This window comes from Hemibagrus wyckioides, linkage group LG25 (assembly GCF_019097595.1).
Source record: "Hemibagrus wyckioides isolate EC202008001 linkage group LG25, SWU_Hwy_1.0, whole genome shotgun sequence".
NCBI classification, from domain to species: Eukaryota; Metazoa; Chordata; class Actinopteri; order Siluriformes; family Bagridae; genus Hemibagrus; species Hemibagrus wyckioides.
In genome coordinates this window covers 7,191,885-7,205,260 of record NC_080734.1, presented here as the reverse complement: position 1 = coordinate 7,205,260, position 13,376 = coordinate 7,191,885, and the positions used below count along the sequence as shown (strand labels likewise).

The following is a 13,376-nucleotide window of genomic DNA, read 5'->3' as shown; positions in this document are numbered from 1 at the left end:
TGGTCAGTATCTATCAAAAGTGGTCCAAGGAAGGAACAGTGGTGAACTGGTGACAGGGTCATGGGCGGTCAAGGCTCACTGATGCACATGGGGAGTGAAGGCTGGCCCGTGTGATCCGATCCAACAGACGAGCTACTGTTGCTCAAATTGCTGAAGAAGTTAATGCTGGTTCTGACAGAAAGGTGTCAGAATACACAGTGCATGATGGGTCAGGACTAAAGGGGGCCAACGCAACATTAGGCAGGTGGTCATAATCTTATGCCTGGTCGGTGTTTATATAAATTAAATTTAAAGTCTTACTTGTCAGAAAGTGTTTCATCAGGCATCCCAGGAAGTCAGAGATGCAAATTTTACACACAACAAAACATACAACATTTTTATTCTCTGTGTGTGTTTTATTTTCATCTCCTATGTTTTTATTTGCCTTTTGTTATTATCTCAGCTTCGTGGTTAATAAGGGAAACCTGATGTGTAGGTCACCTGGTCATATTTGCACCAATCGCAGCTAAGGATCTCGGCTTTGTGTGCCGGAATAGCCAGTCGACAGGAGCCTGCTTTTACGTCCCAAACTCTCAGCGTGCCATCTCCTGGAAACACAAACCAGAGACTATTATTATTGTATAAGGTTTTAGTCATGCATGGAATAAAAGCAAATTATTTAATGTGACATATCAGTAATCATTTGGAGAAAATCACCCACATGACCCCCTGCAACATGTGGGAACTTGTCTATAGATTTGGATATAAAGCTGACACATTTTACTATTTTACCAAGCTGTGAAGCACGTATATAGGGGTCAAAAAACATCAGACAGGAATGATCTATGGTCATGGGTGTTGGTTAAAAACTCAGGAAATGATTTGAGAAACAAGGAAACAAAGGAATGCTGAAGCACAAGAAAGCACAGCTCAGAAACGCACACATACTACAATGAGACTAAAACACATGACATTATTAACAGATGAATTAATAGTTCATTAACAAGTGACCACTAATGAGCCGGCAGGATCGATCACCAGTCGGGGGTGGAGTCAAGACACAAATCAAAGTAAAATGCACCTGATGAGGTAAACTCAGAAGCATGAAACATGAATAATGTCCACTTCCTCCTACTGAGGAAAACATAAAGAACTGACACTGGAGACTCCTTCCATAAATGTTTCCTCAGAGTGTTTGTTCAATGTTAAAACTGCTTAGATGTGTCTCTGTGAATTAGCTGTTACTACAGAAATGCATAAACAAATCTAAAAATATTCCATTTCGTTTCAGGAAAATGTGTGATTATTCACGCCTGGTAGTTTGAACACTGCTAAACTGGTGGCTATAAACGTTTAGTAACAACCTAACATCATTAGTCTTGCAGTTCCAGAGTCCTGATCGACTGCATTTGAGGCACAGAGGAACGCCGTGTATGGTTCATTTTTAGCTGAACTGCTCTTTTTTTTTGTAAATTGGACACTATAATCAGCAAATGGTGCTGCCAACTTCTCTTGCAGTTTCAAGCTGCACTAATGCTGTAAGTGCTGCCCTCACAAGAGTACAGCAAATGCAAACTGTGTCTAAATCTCAGAAATATTCCCTCTCCGACAATTCTGCAGAAACATGTGAACTGTGACGTTCATTTCAAGGGACACTTAGCCATGAATGGATGAAGAGCAGAACTGCCAAGACGATGCGTCAGTGTGTGGAAATGTACCAGATAGACGCTGAATTTCGACAAGCATCTCTCTCTCTCTCTCTTTGTGTGTGTAAAACCCTCAATGACCTTCATTCATATACCAGAAAATCCTAAAAGCCTAAAAGGAGGAGACTCATGAGGCTCTGTAATTGAACATTACATTTAACATTCTGTTGTCAGCAGTAAGTGAGTTGTGGGTTGGCCATTCATCGTATAGTGCACATGTCCATGGAGACCTGCAACATCAGCACCATTTACCCCAGTAAAAAACAGTCTAGAACTGACAAGAGAAAAACATCATTCAAGTGGTATTATTATTCTACATATATATACACTCCGAGAAAAAGTCTGCAACGATGAATTCTTTAAGCATATTTACGGTTATTTAATTTCTTCAGTTTGAACTTTTCCCCTGAAATAAGTAAGCAGTAACATATTTATTAGCCTTTATTCATTAAAGAAGGTGTGGCCTGTCTGTCAGTCACAGTAAAAGAGATGTGGCCTGTGTGCCTGTCAGCCCTAATGAAGGAGGTGTGGACTGTCTTCCTGTCAGTCTCAGTAAAAGAGGTGTGGCCTTTGTGCCTGTCAGCCCTAATGAAGAAGGTGTGGTCTGTTATCCTGTCAGTCTCAGTAAAGGAGGTGTGGCCTGTGTGTATAACCTCACAATGAAGGGGGTGTGGCCTGTGTATCTGTCAGCTCCAATGAAGGAGGTGTGGCCTGTATACTTTGTCAACTCCTCTGAAAGAAGTGTGTCCTGTTTACTTGTCAGCTCCTTTGAAGGAGGTTTGGCCTGTTTACTTGTCAGCTCTATTTAAGGGGGTGTGGCCTGTTTACTTGTCAGCTCCAGTGAAGGAGGTGTGGCCTGTCTTCCTGTCAGCTCAAGTTAAGGAGGTTTGGCCTGTTTACTTGTCAGCTCTATTGAAGGAGGTGTGGCCTGTTTACTTGTCAGTTCTATTTAAGGAGGTGTGGCCTGTTTACTTGTCAGTTCTATTTAAGGAGGTGTGGCCTGTTTACTTGTCAGTTCTATTTAAGGAGTTGTGGCCTGTTTACTTGTCAGCTCTATTTAAGGAGGTGTGGCCTGTTTACTTGTCAGCTCTATTGAAGGAGGTGTGGCCTGTTTACTTGTCAGTTCTATTTAAGGAGGTGTGGCCTGTTTACTTGTCAGCTCTATTTAAGGAGGTGTGGCCTGTTTACTTGTCAGCTCCAGTGAAGGAGGTGTGGCCTGTTTACTTGTCAGCTCTATTTAAGGAGGTGTGGCCTGTTTAGGTCTCAGCTCTATTGAAGGAGGTGTGGCCTGTATGTCCGTCAGCTTTAGTGAAGAATGCTTGGCCTTTGTGCTTCAGTGTAAGTAAGTTTTTGTAAAATACTGCAACACAATACTACATCAGATTAAAACCACTGTGTATCTTTTGTTATTTTTAAAATATGCTCATCAACACACAAAATCAATAATCATCACTTCTTAAAATGAAGATTGCACTGACTCAGAAGATGAAACAATACAATTCAGTAACACACACCCCTGCATATTAATCTTTGTCAAAAAAAATATTTTATCTAAAAGACAATTTCTAAACATGGGAGCGGGGTATAATAAACTTTCTATGTCTATATGACAAGCGCTCACATCTCCACATTTAATACAATTTAAAGCCTCTGCTTTGGACAATTGACTACAGAGCAACCAAAATATTATTCTTATTGACAAGTCCATAAGTAACTACTTGAATAAATGGCCTTCAATTTACTTAACGCAGAGGCTGTGCACAATAAGCTGCAGTCGATAGGAAAGCCGCAGTGCTGAGCCTGAGCCAAATGATTCCTTGCACAAAATTAAAACTTGTGTCTACTGCAGAATATTACGTTTGTCCAAATGGACAGGCTTTATTCAGCCTGGTGCATTTCATGAATTCTCATTAGAAGGAGAGGAAACTTCTTGTTCCTTGAACGACTGCCATCCTTGTAAAGTGGACTGCAGAGATTCCAAAAGGAACTAATTTCTGAGGATAAATTAGCATTTCCTACGGGGCCGGGCTGCAGTGTTTAGTTAAAATCTTTGATTTGCAACCCCCTCTGCCTGCTGCCGACTTTAATTGCGGGTAATGGATCTCTCATCGAGATTGCTGGCACACGAAGCCTTTGCCTTTAATGCTTTCATGGCATGGCTGCCAGCCGAGGCTGAGGAAGTCCGTATCAGCAGTGTGCGAGCAGAAAGAAGAAAAGCAGGATCGCTGATAAGCTTTAATCTTGTACTAGCGCTATTGTTTCTCTCTGCGGCTCTTCAAAGCGAACCTTCACTGTAAATGACATTATCATTCAGCAGTGTGCCACAGTGCTGCTGTGGAACAAAAAAAAGCTGGAAACGCAGCAATACAAAGGAACTTACATTCAAATCAGCAAGAGCTTTTATTTTTTTATGTTTATTTTAGAACAACAACAAAACAAAACAATGTGACAGAAGAGATAGCTAAAATGAAGTTAAATGAAGCGGTTAAATAATCTGTCAAACATTATAACAGTTCGAATATTTAAATATTTAAGAAGTAAACTTATATAATTTATCATCTGTGAGTTTATAAAAAATGATCATCACATTAGAGCTATAATGGTTTCACCCTTTTTACCAGTGCACTGGCGAAATCAATCAGTAAAAACAAATGAATTTAACGCAAGTCTGGTAATAAAATGAGTCAGGATCCTGTTCACGTTTTTTAACTCAACTTTGGATGCTTATGAACAAACACTTCATCTCAGAGCGCAGAAATGGGTTCAATATCACTGTTAACTTTGAAGATAGAAACATCTATGTGGAAAAAAACTAACCATTATTGTTTTTCTGGAACATTTCTATGAAAAAGTTTTTTCCTAGTAGGCTCGGTAAAAACAGAAATACTTACGAAAAACAATGTATTCTTAAAGCTCTGTGTAAATAAGCTTCATATTAACCACCAGTGTGAAGTGGTAGCCTAGTGGTCAAGGGGTTGGACTAGTGATAGAAAGGTTGCGAGTTTGAATCCCAGGTCCACCAAGCTGCCACTGCTGGGCCCTTGAGCAAGGCCCTTAACCCTCAATTGTATAAAATGAAATAAATTGTAAGTCACTCTGGTTTAGGGCATCTGCCAAATGCCAGGGATGTAAATGTAAGTGACAAAGATATTTAATGCAGAATATGGGCACCCCCAAAAAAGACTTCTGATAAAAATCTTTGTCTATGAAAAAATTATTTTTTATAATTTCTATGTGCGATCTTGCTAGTGATATAAAACAAATTAACTGTATAAACATCATCCCATGCAAAGTGGAGAAAAAGATTTAAACAAAATGTTGTGATGTACTCTTTAGAAAACTTCAGCCACACAGAGCTCAAAAGAAACTCTCTGAGGCCTCAAACTAAAATTGGTATTTAAAAGTAAAACTAATGTACACTTATTTAAAATTATTATACATCAACTATACTGCTACTATAATGTAAAGAAAAAAGATAGGCTTTAAGACCTGCAGCCGGGGGTGTGAACTGAAGTCGCCAGCCTGCAGGCGCTCTTTCATCATTGACTAAAGGACAGAAAGTAATTTCATGGTAGTGCATATGATGAGTGGCTCACAATCAATGCGCACGAGTGGTTGTTCGATGTACTAGGACCCTGAGTTAATGCATATTAATAGGTAACTCTGGCTTAACACTTGGGTTGGTTAAGCACGTGAAGTATATCGCTGGTCATGTGTGTCTATGGCGTATTTAGTGAGTTAATTGATGCATTTGATAAGTACCTTAGAACAGCTTTCACATTGTCGTTAGATCCCAGATCCCAAAGCGATATATGTGGCTGGGAGTCGAGAGAGCAAAATCGGTCGTGGTGTGTGGGTGAGAAGGAGGATACACTCTCTCTTCCTGTCACAGCAACACTGACCAATCATAACATCTGTGCACTCAAATAAGGGGGTGTATGCAGTGTGTTACGCTGCCTGTATCCCTCTAATTATTTTAAATGGGATGCATGAATGGTCTAGAGTCAAGCCAGAGAACAGAGTCTAAGTGAATAAGCACAAGCTGTATAAGTACGGAATAAAAGACTATAGGGTGGCATAACACTGTGTTGTATTCACCTTTTACCCCAGTGATTAGCCAACACAGACAAATTTTATACATGTTAATGAATGACGTAGTCTTTAACCCGTTACAGTTACATTTTTAATGTTGTGACATGTCTGCGAAACAAGCTAGTTCCTGTTATCGCTTATATTACAGCAGCTATAAACAGTCTTTCATTCACAAGCTTCTTTTTTTCTCTCATGTCATTACAGAAATAATTAAAAGATCAAATTGTCTCTCCTGAAGACTGACGAGAAACCAGCTCACTGTTACAAAGCGCTGGCACTAGAGACTCAACGCCACAGTGTGGTCAAATACTCAAATCTGATTGGTCAAAAGGTTGTGCATTATTTTCATATAACAGCACGGGTAGCTCCGTCTGTAACATGAGCGTCAGGGTAATATTCATGTCTCATGTCTAGTTCTAATATGTTACTGTTTCTATATAAACAGTTCACACACAGGCATTTGTACAGCAGACGCTCCACATAATCCAAGACTAATAATATGCAGATTTTAAAAAGCTTGTTGTTTAATGATAAATGGTTTAAGTAAAACCCATCATTGTTGCTGTGATGACATTTTTATTTAAGAGATATTCATTTAACATTTATGGAAAAAAAATTTTTTTTCTTTTTGTAAAGTTTATCAGGACAGGAAAGTCTTGCAAATCAAGGAGTTTATGCTTTCTGGTTTCTCTGTAAAATGACAAGATGTTTTTTTTAGAGAGAGAGAGAGTCCAGTAAGGAAATGAATGTTTGTCATGGCTATAGCATAAGTGAAAACATAAACCTGTCTCTTGTCTATTCCCCAACATTATATCTTACTATAAAAATTAAAATATGATTCGTCATTTACGAATTAATTCAATTTTGGAAATCACTGTGGGAAAAGTGGAATAAGATGCTCCACAGCATGTTGGACATTTGGGGGTTAAACCACCCCATTTTAAGCATTTGAATGACAACCAGCACTGATGCTATAGAAAACTAATCAACTCCTCTTGAAGAATAAGATATATATATATATATATATATATATATATATATATATATATATATATATATATATATATATATATATATATATATATATATATATGACCTATATACTGACAGGTGAAGTGACTAAGACTGATGATCTCCTCATCATGGTACCTGTTAGTGGGTGGGATATATTAGGCAGAAAATGAACATTTTGTCCTCAAAGTTGATGTGATAGAAGCAGGAAAAATGGACAAGTGTAAGGATTTGAGCGAGTTCAACAAGAGAAATTGTGATGACAAGATCACTGGATCGGAGCATCTCCAAAACTGCAGCTCTTGTGGGGTGTTCCTGGTCTGCAGTGGTCAGTATCTATCAAAAGTGGTCCAAGGAAGGAACAATGGTGACCTGGTGACAAGGTCATGGGCGGTCAAGGCTCACTGATGCACGTGGGGAGTGAAGGCTGGCCCGTGTGATCCGATCCAACAGATGAGCTACTGTTGCTCAAATTGATGAAGTTAATGCTGGTTCTGACAGAAAGGTGTCAGAATACACAGTGCATGACGGGTCAGGGCACGGGTGTTTTGGCAGCAAAATATATACGGAATTACACTGCAATAATTCTACTTCTTTTATATTTCTATTAAAAATTGTAGAAGGTATTATTTATTTATTTTAGCATAAATAGTTTTTAAGTTTTATAATATTTTACATAAAAAGAGTGCCATATTAATTAGTTTCCTCATGAATAATATTAATATTCAATGTATTAACTTTTTTTTAACTAAAATATTTTTAGTATTTTGTGTGTGATCTCCCCCCCCACTTGAATTGGAATCAATAGCATTTTGTCCTCAAATCCCATTTACCATTTTATTATTATTATTTATCACGGTAAAAGAAATGAGACATCCTGGCTGTATCGATTTTTTAGAAAGATAAGATTATAAAATTATGCATTTTTCTCACATGAATGAAGAACAGATCAATATTTATAGTCAATAATTTCCCTCAGTATGAAGAGGACACATTTCTTCAATATAAAACAACATAAAACTTGGCAATAAAGCAAAAAGCCATCAACTATCCCAAATACTCTGAAAATATATACTGATCAAAATCAGCAGTTTTTTTGTTTTTTTTTTAAACTGATGGGCTACACAGCATGCTTGTAACCTTTGAGAAACACTGTCTCAGCAGAAGCACAAACACTTTTTCCACATGATCAAATTCAGTGTTGTTTCAGCATCGGGGCTCTCGCATCGATTTTCAGACATCTCTCATTACACACGTGTTTACGACTTTGGTCTTTTTATTTTAATAGGAAAGAAAAGGGCTCTCCATCATCGTGTCGCTGTGCAACATCCTGGCTAAATTCCCTCTGGACAATTCAAAGACAGCAGGAATCAAGCAATGAAGCGTGAGCATTAATGTAAACAATTAAAACTGTATTAATAATCAGGCATTAAAGTGAGTTATTAAACCCTGCAAGGGCTTTCTGCTGTTAGAGCCCATCTCCTTCATGGTTTCAATATGTTGCATGGTTTGAGATGCTTTTCTGCTTAAGACAGGTATAAAGAGTGGTTATTTGAGTCATTATTGCTTTTCTGTAAGTTCTAGCGTGTTTCATGATTCACTGAATGGACAACTGTGACCTAATAAATTGGACAATGAGTGTATATGCTTCATAAAAAATAGGATAAATAACACTTTATTAGGAACACCTGAACACCAAATTCATGCAATTATTTGATTAGCCACACAGTGTAATGCAGATACGAACCAGAAGCTCCAGGTGATGTTCATACATACTTGCCTGAGTGCATTGTGTCAAGTGTAAAGTTTGGTGGAGGGGAGATTATGGTGTGGGGTTGTTTTTCACGGGTTGGGCTTGACCCCTTAGTTCCAGTAAAAGGAACTCTTAATGCTTCAGCATACCAAGACATTTTGGACAGTTTCATGCTCCCAACTTTGTGGGAACAGTTTGGGGATGACCCCTTCCTGTTCCAACATGACTGTGTACCAGTGCACAATGCAAGGTCCATAAAGGCATGGATGAACGAGTTTGGTGTGGAGGAACTACCACTATGAGTCCTGACCTCATCTTTGGGATGAATTAGAGCGGACACTGTGAGCCAGAACTTCTCGTCCAACATCAGTGCCTGACCTCACAAATGTGTTTCTAGAGGAATGGTCAAAAACACACTTGTGGAAAGCCTTCCCAGAATAGTTGAAGCTGTTATAGCTGCAAGAGGTGGGCCAACTCCATATTAAACCCTATAGATTAAGTATGAGATGTCATTAAATTTCATATGCATGTAAAAAACCCAGCTATCCCAAACCTTTGGCAATATAGTGTATGTTCACATCAACCATCAGAGTGGTATCCAGCTTGTTAATGAGAGAGGAGAATGGGCAGACTGGTTTGAGCTGAAGTAAAGCTACAGTAACAGTTGTGGTGAGCAGAAAAGTATCTCTGAATGCACAACATGTCAAAGCTTCAGGAGGATCAGCTACAACAGCAGAAGACCACTTTGGGTTCCTATTCTGTCAGCTAAGAAGAAGAACAAGAAAGTCGAGGCTGCAGTGGGCACAAGCTCACCCAAACTGGACGGCTGAAAACTGGAAAAGTGTAACCTGGTCTGATGAATCTAGATTTCTCCTGATGCACACAGATAGTAGGATCAGATATGATGCCAACAGCATGAATCCATGGATGAACCTGCTTTCAACAGTCCAGGCTGGTGGAGGTGGTGTGATGGTGTGGGGAATGATTTCTTGGCATACTTTGAGCTGTTAATACTAAACAGCCACTGCTTCAATGCTAGCGCATATTTGAGTACTGTTCCTGGTCATCTTCTTGGCCACAATTTACTATCTTCCAATGCCTACTTCCAGCATGATAATGCACCATTTCACAAAGCAAAGCTCATCTCAAACCGATTTCATGAATTCAGTGCTCTTCCCAGTTGATGAACCTGAATCCAGAAGAACACCTTTGGGATGTGGAATAACGGGAAACTCACAGCATGAAAGTGCACCTGAAAATCTGCACTAACTGCATAGACCAGAATCTAAAAGAAATGTTTCCAACATCTTGTGGAATCCATGCCACAAAGAACTGAGGCTGTTTTGAGCGCAAGTGTTATATATAGTGTTCCTAATAAACTGCTCAGTGATTATAGAAACTATCGACACCCCTACGAAATATCTGAAAGACATGCAAACAATCAGTCATTCTTAAAAAGAATTTCGTGATCTGCCATATTTATATTTATCTACGACAACTAAAAGAATCGATGAAAACCTTCAGCTGTACAGGCAGGCACCATTGAGAGCTTTATTTCTGAAGCACTGGCGCTCAGCAGGGCTGCGTGTTGCTTTATTTGGAACACAGCCGCTGGGTGAAACAGTGAGGTAACGAAGCGCAGGAGCTGCAGAGTCTCTGTGTGTGGCTGATAAGATCTCAACAGAGCAGCTGGGAGCTGAACAACTCCGGGACATGATGACAGAACCTTGTGAGGCGCTCGAGAAGTACGTGTACACACACACACACACACACACACACACACGCACACACACACACAATACATTGTCTTCAGCACTCTCAACTTTCTCTGAGAATTAAAACCCTTAACTGAGAATAACCAGTCTAAAAAGATTAAGGAGAATATTCAGGTAATATTAATTTCAGCAACTCGATGCACGGGTGTTTGTCTAACTAACCTAATTACTTCACGAACAGTAGCACTAGTTATAAGGTTGTAAGGAATGTATACACTAGAATTAAAAAAAAAAAACCCTCAAAGGCTACTGATACTGCTCAGTACTGACCTGAAGTATGGACTGTGCTTTACAACTGTACCACAAAGGAGAGAGGGTGATCCACAAAGGCGTGAAAATCACAGAGAACAGCTCACACTCATGAAACAGTACTACAGCATTACATCCAGGACATCCATCATCCACCTCTCATCTCGGTCTTCTCTTCTCCTTACACATAGTGCTTTAGTGAACGTATAAAATGCTGCAGTGTGCACTTTTACAGGATGTACCGGACCTCGTTTCACGTAAAAATATCACCACGGTTCCTTTCCTGCATTTTTATCCTGTGTTAATATGAGGATTTATCAGTTATGCAAAATCTACTGCGCCCAGTTACAGAAGCGCAAAGTCAACTCCTGACACTCATCCTTAAATCCCAGTGAACTACAAAGTCACTTCAGCGCACTTTCGCCCTCTGCTTGTCAAAACGGTGAACATGCTGACTAGGACCAATGTGCTGAACTGCAATTCATTACTTGCATATTGCCATCTTAATTGCAAACCATTATCTTCTATTGCCTGAGGAAAAAAAACGGATTGGATATAAAACTAATTTATAACGCACAGTTCTGTCTCCCTCTTGTGTACTTCTACATGTTCAAACTCTAATTATATTTGTATTTATTAGTGTTTTACGGCAGCCATGATAATAAGAAAGTCTTATTTACAGTACTTACAGGTCTTAAGCACAGGTTTGTTACTGCACCATATCAAGCATGTCGACTTAAAAGAATCGACCTAAAGAGTCGATTCACTGATTCGTTGATTTTAGGCATTAAGACAGAGATTCAAACCTAAAGCTTCGGAGTGGATTCACTCGGACACACTGAAAATAATTCACATTCGCACATGCACACTGGAAGCAAAATGAATTTAGCCTCCAGGCAGCAGATATTTATTTTGCAAGGGGAATATGTTTACAGATGCATCTTCTGTATTATATATATATATACATACACACACTATATTGCCAAAAGTATTCGCTCACCTGCCTTGACTCGCATATGAACTTAAGTGACATCCCATTCCTAATCCATAGGGTTCAATATGACGTCGGTCCACCCTTTGCAGCTATAACAGCTTCAACTCTTCTGGGAAGGCTGTCCACAAGGTTTAGGAGTGTGTTTATGGGAATTTTTGACCATTCTTGCAGAAGCGCATTTGTGAGGTCACACACTGATGTTGGACGAGAAGGCCTGGCTCTCAGTCTCCGCTCTAATTCATCCCAAAGGTGTTCTATCAAGTTGAGGTCAGGACTCTGTGCAGGCCAGTCAAGTTCATCCACACCAGACTCTGTCATCCATGTCTTTATGGACCTTGCTTTGGTCACTGGTGCACAGTCATGTTGGAAGAGGAAGGGGCCAGCTCCAAACTGTGTCCACAAAGTTGGGAGCATGGAATTGTCCAAAATGTCTTGGTATGCTGAAGCATTCAGAGTTCCTTTCACTGGAACTAAGGGGCCAAGCCCAGTTCCTGAAAAACAACCCCACACCATAATCCCCCCTCCACCAAACTTTACACTTGGCACAATGCAGTCAGACAAGTACCGTTCTCCTGGCAACCGCCAAACCCAGACTCGTCCATCAGATTGCCAGATGGAGAAGCGCGATTCGTCACTCCAGAGAACGCGTCTCCACTGCTCTAGAGTCCAGTGGCGGCGTGCTTTACACCACTGCATCCGACGCTTTGCATTGCACTTGGTGATGTATGGCTTGGATGCAGCTGCTCGGCCATGGAAACCCATTCCATGAAGCTCTCTGCGCACTGTTCTTGAGCTAATCTGAAGACCACATGAAGTTTGGAGGTCTGTAGCGATTGACTCTGCAGAAAGTTGGCGACCTCTTCGCACTATGCGCCTCAGCATCCACTGACCCCGCTCCGTCAGTTTACGTGGCCTACCACTTCGTGGCTGAGTTGCTGTCGTTCCCAAACACTTCCACGTTCTTATAATACAGCTGACAGTTGACTGTGGAATATTTAGGAGCGAGGAAATTTCACGACTGGATTTGTTGCACAGGTGGCATCCTATCACAGTTCCACGCTGGAATTCACTGAGCTCCTGAGAGCGACCCATTCTTTCACAAATGTTTGTAAAAACAGTCTGCATGCCTAGGTGCTTGATTTTATACACCTGTGGCCATGGAAGTGATTGGAACACCTGATTCTGATTATTTGGATGGGTGAGCGAATACTTTTGGCAATATAGTGTATATAGATAGATAGATAGATAGATAGATAGATAGATAGATAGATATAGATATATAAATATATATACTGGTCCTTTTTATACACTTTTTTTTTAAAATAATGTTATGTCTTTTCGTGCATTAATGAAAATCTCAAACTGAATCTCAGCCTAAAATACGTGAATCACTGAATTGACTCTTTAGGTTGACTCTTTTACCCAAATGATTCAAACGGCTTCAAACACTGCATGATGCACATGCTTCATGAACTTTCCTCACTTTGACTAATCATTTATTTTATTAACTGAAATCTTAAACAAACTACCTGTGTTTCTGCATGAAATAATGCTTTCGGATTGAGTGGAAAAATAAAAAAAATATGAGCATAAATGTGAGATACAGTTAAAAAGGGCTTAAGCTAGGACAAATCAATATATACTGTTATATGCTATCAAAATATACCGCGGGGTTAATAAGCATGATTCAACTTGGGACATCATACTTGGCCACAAACAAATGATTACTAAAATCAAAATATCTCCCATGGAAACATGTTAGTTAATAGTTAGCCATGAGAACAGCAGTGCTATGTAACAAAGAGCTCTTATCCTTT

At 39.6% G+C, this 13,376-nt stretch overlaps 1 protein-coding gene across 1 annotated transcript in view; it reads right to left on the bottom strand.

Moving 5' to 3' along the window:
* Positions 1 to 13,376, bottom strand: part of pex7 (peroxisomal biogenesis factor 7) — a 41,045-nt gene that overhangs the window by 23,207 nt on the left and 4,462 nt on the right. The window contains exon 6 of the mRNA XM_058379420.1: positions 481 to 587. Within this exon, the coding sequence (XP_058235403.1) occupies positions 481 to 587 (107 nt within the window). The remainder of the gene's footprint in view (positions 1 to 480; positions 588 to 13,376) is intronic.